Source organism: Indicator indicator, chromosome 12 (assembly GCF_027791375.1).
Source record: "Indicator indicator isolate 239-I01 chromosome 12, UM_Iind_1.1, whole genome shotgun sequence".
Lineage (NCBI taxonomy): Eukaryota > Metazoa > Chordata > Aves > Piciformes > Indicatoridae > Indicator > Indicator indicator.
In genome coordinates this window covers 24,085,874-24,094,817 of record NC_072021.1, presented here as the reverse complement: position 1 = coordinate 24,094,817, position 8,944 = coordinate 24,085,874, and the positions used below count along the sequence as shown (strand labels likewise).

At 56.3% G+C, this 8,944-nt stretch overlaps 1 protein-coding gene and 1 pseudogene across 1 annotated transcript; both read right to left on the bottom strand.

The window, feature by feature from the left end:
* Nucleotides 1–4,238: 4,238 nt before the first annotated feature.
* Nucleotides 4,239–4,577, bottom strand: LOC128970221 (feather beta keratin-like). Its single transcript, XM_054385318.1, has one exon. It carries the CDS (start codon nt 4,548–4,550, stop codon nt 4,239–4,241), a length of 312 nt encoding a protein of 103 aa, XP_054241293.1. The 5' UTR covers nt 4,551–4,577.
* A 2,764-nt stretch (nt 4,578–7,341) lies between these two features.
* Nucleotides 7,342–8,944, bottom strand: part of LOC128970295 (feather beta keratin-like) — a 4,649-nt pseudogene continuing 3,046 nt past the window's right edge.

The window sequence follows — 8,944 nt, the reverse complement described above, 5'->3', positions numbered from 1 at the left end:
AGGCAGCAGGGTGGGATCCAGCCCCTCCAGAATCTCTTCTATAGAGAAAAACGGGGGGAGCAGGGTGGGATACAACCCCTCCAGAAGGAATAAGGGAGGATCCGACCCCTCCATAAGCAGCAGGGTGGGATCCAGCCCCTCTCTCCTTTACCAATATCCCCTTGGAAACCAGGGTGGGGTTGGGATCCCTTCGGGTCGGGATCCCTCCTCGCCCCCATCTCCTCCCTGCATCCAGCCCCCTCCTCATGCACCAAAAAAAGAGGTTGGGGGAGGTAGATTCACACCCCCCCATACCCACCCAGAGAGCGCAGGGTGGGGTCCAGATCCAAACCTACCCCCATAAACAGCCCCAAAAGAATCCAGAGCGCTGCTGACACCCCCAGTAATAAAATCCCCCCCACACACACACATAAACATTCAGAAGGGAAAAAGAAAGAAGAGAAAACATCCCTCTCCTCCAAAAGGCGCATGGATACACCTGAAGGGCGAGGGGTAGGGGGTCACAAACACCCCAAAGAAAGGGGGGGCACCACTATAATCCTTATAGAGATCTATGGGGGAAAGAGAAGGAAAGGATTCCCCCAGGGGTTAGAAAAAGGAGCCTAGACGTCCCCTCAGCTCCTTCGGGGGGGGCACAAGCCCGCCTCGGGGCCGCTGAGGGCGGTCTAGGCCGCTTCGAACTGGAGGTGCAGCCCCCTGTAGGCCTCAGCCCCCCCCCCGAAACCTCAATTCCCACCCCCCCGCGATGCCGGGTCGTACCTCTCCGCCATGTTCCCGCCGGTCCTACCGCTCGTAGGCGGTGATTCCAAGCCCGTTTAGATCTCCCATGGCGATCATCGCTGCATTGCCCCCTCTCAATAATCGATTATTCGATCCAAAATCACCACCACCACCACCACCCCCCCCCCCCAACCTCACGACTTGAACGCCGCAGCCGCTCCCGCCGCTGACTCGAGCCCGGCGCTCGCGCACACCCCCAATCTTCCCCCTCCCTCCCTCCCCCTCGAACCCCTCCCCGCGCGCGTCCCGCGTCCCGCCGTCACCCGGCGACGAAGGCGCCTCAACCAATAGGGAACAGCAAAGGGGGCGGGGCCAGAAAACACACACGCCTATTCATTTTGAGCTCCGCCTTAAGCCCCGCCCCCTCGTCAGTAGACTGATGGGAGCGGTAGTTCGGCGGCGGGTGCCTAGTGCGCATGCGTAAAGAAAGGCGGGCAACGCGTACGTAAAGAGAGGACGGTACGTAAGCACTGTGTGGAAGCGTATGGGGAGCTTAACGTACGCTCTCTACGCTTGCGTAGGAAGAGCGCCGGAGCGACGCGAATGGAAGGTTGACGTACGCTCTGTACGCTTGCGTAGAGATAGTGCGGTGTACATGCGTAGGGGAAGGAGCATAGGATGGAAAGGCGCATTACGTATGCGTACGGGAGGTTAACGTATACGCTGTATGCTATATAGGGAGTGAGGTACGCATGCGTATCGAACGCGTGTGCGTAAGGCGCACTACGTAGGCGTACCGAACGCTAACGTACGCTCAGCATACGGAGGGTACCGCAGGCATGCGTAGAGGGGAGGGGTGTGCGTAAGGCGCGGTATGCATGTGTGCCGAAGATTAACGTACGCTCTGTACGTTGTCTAGGGAGAGTGCGGTACGCATGCGTACGGAAGGTTAATGCACGATTTTGTACGCTGTACAGTGAGAGTGCGGGACGCATGCGTGTGTTTATGGGCAGTGTGCGTATGTGCGTGGAGGCTGCATGTGTGTGCGTATGTGCGTGGAGACTGCATGTGTGTGGGTGGGCAGCGCGCGTATGTGCGTCGGTAGTGCACACATACCGCAGACACCTGTCCACATCTGCATGACCTGGACAGGCATGTGCACAGAGCACATCTGTGTGCATATCTGGACATCTGTGTGCACACGGTGTTCATGGCTGCATGTGCATACATGCAGATATAGGTGTGGTGGGAGATGCCCCATCTCTGGAACCATTCCAGGTCCGGTTTTTCGGGGTTCTGAGCAGATCCCTCTAGTTGCAGCTGTCCCTGCTGCCTGCAGAGGCTTGCATTAGATGGCCTTCAAAGGTCCCTTCCAACCCAAACCAGGCGATGATTCTCTGCTTCATCAGCTTTCCTGACGACAAGGAAAGTAACTGCAGGGACCTGACTGTCCCTATGTAATTGCAATACCCTACACCACCCTTGCTTGATAACCCACCTGGAGCACTCCAGTTCTGGAGTCCTCAGCAGAGGAGAGGCATGAGCTTGTCAGAGTGGTGCCAAAGGAGGACATGGAGATGATACAAGGGCTGGAACCCCTCTGGTGTCAGGCCAGGCTGAGAGAGTTGAGACTGTTATGCCTGGGGAAGAGAAGGGTCCAGGGAGACCTTCTGGTGGCCATGTAGGACTTAAAAGGGGCTACAGGAAGACTAGGGGAAGGGACTTGATTGGGGACTGCGGTGATAGGACCAGGGGTGATGGTTTCAAACTAAGAAAGAGATTTAGATGAGATACAAAGAAGAAATTCTTCACTGTGAGGGTGGTGAGACCCTGGCCCAAGTTGCCCAGAGAGAGGATAGATGCCCCATTGCTGGAACCATTCCAGGTAAGTTTGTTTGGAGCTCTGAGCAACCTGCTTTAGATGGGGTTGTCCCTGCTGACTGCAGAGGGGTTGGACTGGATGACCTTTAAGGTCCCTCTCAACCCATTTGATTGTTCTGTGTTGGGGAGAATGGCAGAGACATAGCCTCAGTCCCAAGATGGTCCTCTTCTAGATGATGCCAAGCCTGTGAGTCACAGACACCTATCCAGGCAGGGAAACCAGTTGCAGAACCCCAGCTCCCTAATCTGGAGCTCAATGAAGGTCAAGACTTGAGTTCTGAGACCAGGCTTTGTCTTCTGCTGCTCTCTTCCAGACCAGACGAAGGCCTGCCTTCATCTCTGTATCTTGTTTTCTGAGAACCTGGAAACAATTTGCTTTGTCTTGTGATAAAGGCAAGATGCCAACATCTCAAGCCCATGAATATCTGCTGTCTCTGTTGCCATGGAAACAGAAGACTTATGTTTTAATTTTTTCAAGCTATAAAAAGACTTCAACCATCTCTCAATGATTAAACAAGAGCTTGCATCGATGTAGGTTTCAAAAGCTGCAGCAGCATTAACCTTGACAGCTCCTCCAACTTTAGATTTCCCACATCTCCGTGTCAAACTGTCTTGAAATGTCTTGAGATGTTCTGGGATTGAATAGCGGATGCTGGGGCATGAATTTATGGACATGACCTTAAAGGCAAGACCAGGGACAGCTTTGTCCACCTTTAACCTGGCCAAAAGGACGGTTGCTTGCTGCTGAGAAGCATTCAGGAAAAGCATCCCCATGGTGCCAAGGCCGCCACTAAAACGTGTCCCTTAGCATCACATTTGCAAAGCTTCCCAATCTTTCCAGGGACGGAGACTCCACCACTGCCCTGGACAGCCTAGTCCAGGGCTTGATAAACCTTTCCATTAAAAAATTCTTCCTCATATCCAACTTTAACCTCCCCTGGAGCAAGTTGAAGCCATTTTCTCTCATCCTACCATTGTTCCTTGGGAGCAGAGACCAAACTCTACCTGTCCCCAACCTTCTTTATGACATTTGTAGAGACTAAGAAGGTCTTCCCTCAGCCTCTTTTTCGGATGAACAACTCTAGGTCCCTCAGTTGCTCCTTACCAGACATATTCTCCAGACCCCTCGCCAGCTTCATTGTACTTCTCTGCACCTGCTCCAGCACCTCAATGTCCTTCTTGGAGTGAGTGGCCTCAAAAGTGAACCCAGGATTCCAAGATGTGGCCTCCGCAGTGCCCCACAGTACAGGGGCATGGTCACTGTCCTGGTCCTGCTGGCCACACTCTTGCTGATTCAAGCCAGGCACTCCTGGGACTGTGTCACATTCCTGACATCGCCCAGGTACCAGTGTGTGGTGTTGCTGGTGGCATATTTCTGAGGAGAGCTCTTGTGGACCTCTCTGATCCACCCCCAATGCCTGCTGAGGCCTGTCCATGAGAAGAAGCTGCAGAGGAGGCAGCTGGGGTGGTGTGCAGGAGAAGTTTATTGAGGGCAAAGCAGAGGCCAGAGGCAGGAGCAGCAAGGGGAAGGGAGGCGGTGTGAGGGGCAAGCAGGGCGAGCTGGTATCATGGCAGGGGCTTGTGTTGCAGGAGCTGTTGCAGGCTGTGTGTGGTGTCAGGGGTGGTGGGCAGGGCCCTCAGCAGGGGTAGCAGCCTCTTGCGCCGCCGCAGCCATAGCCCAGGCCAGCCAAGCCGTAGCCGTAGCCGAAGCCGCCGGAGGAGATGGACTGTCCCTGGGCGCTGAGCTCGGTGCCCAGGGCAGCCCCTGAGGAGGATCCGACGGCGGTGCTCTGGGGGAAGGAGCTGAGGATGGGTCCTGGCAGGGTGACCAGCACGGGGGAAGGCTGGATGAAGACGCGGGAGTCCTGGCACTGCCTGACGCAGGGCTCGTTGCAGCTGTTGGCCAGCGGGGTGGGTCCGCAGGGGCGGCAGCGGTCGTAGCAGGCCATGGGTGTGGGGTGGAGGGGCCCTGGAAGAGAGAGAGGGTGAGGAGGGAGCGCAGGGGCTGCGTGGGGGTGTGAGAGAGGGTGCCGGTGGGGCAGGAGAAGGAGGGGCAGGGGCTGGAGGCTGACCTGGTGGAGGGAGCAGAGTGCAGGAGAAGGAGTCAGGAGGTGTCTGTGAGGGAGAGAGGCTCTGGGCCGGCTTTATGCTGTCAGGGCTGGCAGCAGAGGTGAGCCCAGCCCAGCAGAGGTGGGGTGTCAGCAGTGAGGTCATGGCGTGGCACTGGTGTGCTGTGGTTTGTGGCTGCCTTGTGGCCAGGGGGTCTCATTTCCTGACAGTCCTACAATGGCTCCTCTGGCCCTGTTGTTTGTAATCAAAGAGGGACCTGTGTGTGAGCTGGAGCCTGGAGGCCATCTTGGGCACAGCAATCACACAGTGATGGTGGAGTCTTCTGTTCTCTGAGGAGTAAGCAGTGAGGTCAGGAGCTCTGCTACCCTGGACTTTCAGAAGAAAGATGATGACCTTCTAAGGAGCCTGGTTGACAAAGTCCCTTTGGAGACATACGTGAAGGTGAAAAGTGCCCAGAGGATTGAGCAACCTTCAAGGAGGAACTCTTGGAATTCAAGAGCAGACCATCCCCATGAGCCATAGGGCAGCTCAGGAGGACTCCAAGGGTGTTGTGTGGCTCTGCAGGGCGAAAATGAGACTCAGCCAGGCAGCTGAGGCTGTGTGCAGACCTGGCCTTCCTCCCTGGGGGCCAGCGTGCAGCACGTGGCTGCAGACCCCAGGTCCTGGTGCTGCAGTCTTCCTGCTAAGGGTTGCACAATGGCCACGAGCCCAGGTGAGCATTTCCAGGCTGGTTGTCAGGCAAGCAGTGCTGAAAGCTGAGGAAGATGAAGGGAATTGGGAAGGAGTGGTGGGGGACTGGGTGTGGGCAGGATTGCTGAGGGAGCTGAGTGCTGACCTTGGGAGGCCACTGTGCCTTAGCTTGGGATAGCCAAGGTGCCTTGAGGCTGTTCTTGAGGACTATGTGTAATCCAAGAGCCCTCCTGTGATTGAGGTTTCAGCAGGAGGATCTGAGATATTAGGCACTGGTGAGCCTGACGTTGTTTCTAGGCAAGGTTCTCCTGAAAATCCTTGTGGAAAGCATTGCCAAGCTCCTGAAGTCCCAGAAAGGGATGGGGAGTTGTCAGCCTGGATTATAGAGGGGAAACTGTCCTTGGCCATCCTCCGCGTCTTCTACGCTGAACTGAGTGGCTTTGTGGATGGGCAGAGAGCTGTGGCTGATGTTTTCCTCAATAAAGCTGTGACAGAGTCTTCAGTGCATGCTCCTACAGAAGTTGGCCAGGAACCTGCTGTGTAAATGGTCGGTGAGGTGGACTGCAAAGTGCTTAAGCTCTGGGCCCAGAGGCATCTGATGAGTGGCCCAAAATGTAGCTGGGGGCTAGTCTGAAGTGGTGTAGCCCAGACCTCGGATCCATGGGGCCAAGAGGGTTGGACATCCTCGTCCATACCCTGGGGAATGTGAAAGAGTGCCCAGCAGCAAGGTGGCAGCTGGTGATGGCCATGTGGGGAGGGTAAAGAGGAAGACTGAGCTTGACTACAGGCCTGACAGTGTCACCGCTGTGCCCAGCAATACCATGGAGAAGATTTTCCTAGAGGCGAGGCCAAGGTTAGTAGAGAAGAGAGAGGTGCTCAGTGCCAACCAGCATGGCTTCAAGAAGGTCTCAATGTGCCTGACAAATTCAGTGGCCTTCTGCAAGAGGGTTGGAGTGTTGGTGGGTGAGGGCAGAGCATCTGATGTCATCTACCTGGACTCATGCAAAGCGTTTGTCAGTGTCCTGCACGACACTCAAGTCTCTAACCTGAAGAGCTGTGGACTTGCTGGGGAGAGGTTGGTGGGTAAGGAATAGTCTGGATGGCCACACTCAAAAGAGTTGTGGTCCAAGGTTTGCTGGACAAGTGGAGGCCAGTAATGAGTGGTGACCCTCAGAGGTGCACCCTGGGAGCAGGATTAATGAAGGTCTTTGTTGGTGAGATGGTAATTGGGATCAAGGCACCCTCAGCAAGCCTGTGGATGACACCAAGCTGTGTGGTGTGGCTGACACGCTGGAGGGACGAGATGCTGCATGAGCAGCAGGTCAAGGGAGGTGATGCTCCATGGTTACTCAACTGTCATGAGACCTCAGCTGCACTGTGGGGTTGAGCTGTGGGGCTTCCAGGCTAGGAAGGACATGGAGGTGTTGGAGTGGATGCAGAGGAGGCCAAGAAGATGATCAGGAGGCTGGAATAGGTCCTTTATGAGGCCAGGCTGAGAGAGTTGGGCTTGTTCAGCCTGGCTGCTGGGAAGAGACTGAGCCAAGTGTCCCTGGAGCAGGCTGAGTTCATTGGAAGTGTGAGCAGGAGAGTGGTGTCGTGTTGAAGGCTTTGAGCAAGTGGTGGCCTTGTGACACATTCTGGAGGAGTCCAGAAGCCAGGCTGTGTGCCTCATGCTATCGGTGGCCATCTCTTCCTATAAGAGGACGTGTGGCCCTTTCCCACCCCCCACCATGGCATCTTGAGCCCAGACAATGTCCCGTGTGCTCCTGGAGAGGCTTGGGAGAAGAAAGGCAGAGGAGGCAGCAGGGGTGGTGTGCAGGAGAAGTTTATTGAGGGCAAAGCAGAGGCCAGAGGCAGGAGCAGCAAGGGGAAGGGAGGCGGTGTGAGGGGCAAGCAGGGCGAGCTGGTATCATGGCAGGGGCTTGTGTTGCAGGAGCTGTTGCAGGCTGTGTGTGGTGTCAGGGGTGGTGGGCAGGGCCCTCAGCAGGGGTAGCAGCTCGCGCCGCAGCCATAGCCCAGGCCAGCCAAGCCGTAGCCGTAGCCGAAGCCGCCGGAGGAGATGGACTGTCCCTGGGCGCTGAGCTCGGTGCCCAGGGCAGCCCCTGAGGAGGATCCGACGGCGGTGCTCTGGGGGAAGGAGCTGAGGATGGGTCCTGGCAGGGTGACCAGCACGGGGGAAGGCTGGATGAAGACGCGGGAGTCCTGGCACTGCCTGACGCAGGGCTCGTTGCAGCTGTTGGCCAGCGGGGTGGGTCCGCAGGGGCGGCAGCGGTCGTAGCAGGCCATGGGTGTGGGGTGGAGGGGCCCTGGAAGAGAGAGAGGGTGAGGAGGGAGCGCAGGGGCTGCGTGGGGGTGTGAGAGAGGGTGCCGGTGGGGCAGGAGAAGGAGGGGCAGGGGCTGGAGGCTGACCTGGTGGAGGGAGCAGAGTGCAGGAGAAGGAGTCAGGAGGTGTCTGTGAGGGAGAGAGGCTCTGGGCCGGCTTTATGCTGTCAGGGCTGGCAGCAGAGGTGAGCCCAGCCCAGCAGAGGTGGGGTGTCAGCAGTGAGGTCATGGCGTGGCACTGGTGTGCTGTGGTTTGTGGCTGCCTTGTGGCCAGGGGGTCTCATTTCCTGACAGTCCTACAATGGCTCCTCTGGCCCTGTTGTTTGTAATCAAAGAGGGACCTGTGTGTGAGCTGGAGCCTGGAGGCCATCTTGGGCACAGCAATCACACAGTGATGGTGGAGTCTTCTGTTCTCTGAGGAGTAAGCAGTGAGGTCAGGAGCTCTGCTACCCTGGACTTTCAGAAGAAAGATGATGACCTTCTAAGGAGCCTGGTTGACAAAGTCCTTTTGGAGACAGACATGAAGGTGAAAAGTGCCCAGAGGATTGAGCAACCTTCAAGGAGGAACTCTTGGAATTCAAGAGCAGACCGTCAATAAAGCTCAATAAAGCTGTGACAGAGTCTTCAGTGCATGCTCCTACAGAAGTTGGCCAGGAACCTGCTGTGTAAATGGTCGGTGAGGTGGACTGCAAAGTGCTTAAGCTCTGGGCCCAGAGGCATCTGATGAGTGGCCCAAAATGTAGCTGGGGGCTAGTCTGAAGTGGTGTAGCCCAGACCTCGGATCCATGGGGCCAAGAGGGTTGGACATCCTCGTCCATACCCTGGGGAATGTGAAAGAGTGCCCAGCAGCAAGGTGGCAGCTGGTGATGGCCATGTGGGGAGGGTAAAGAGGAAGACTGAGCTTGACTACAGGCCTGACAGTGTCACCGCTGTGCCCAGCAATACCATGGAGAAGATTTTCCTAGAGGCGAGGCCAAGGTTAGTAGAGAAGAGAGAGGTGCTCAGTGCCAACCAGCATGGCTTCAAGAAGGTCTCAATGTGCCTGACAAATTCAGTGGCCTTCTGCAAGAGGGTTGGAGTGTTCCTCCTTGAAGGTTGCTCAATCCTCTGGGCACTTTTCACCTTCACGTCTGTCTCCAAAGGGACTTTGTCAACCAGGCTCCTTAGAAGGTCATCATCTTTCTTCTGAAAGTCCAGGGTAGCAGAACTGCTGACCTCACTGCTTACTCCTCAGAGAACAGAAGACTCCACCATCACCGTG

What these genes read in the sequence shown, in the direction of transcription:
- LOC128970221 (XM_054385318.1), bottom strand. Translation starts at nt 4,550, where the DNA reads ATGGCCTGCTACGACCGCTGCCGCCCCTGCGGACCCACCCCGCTGGCC.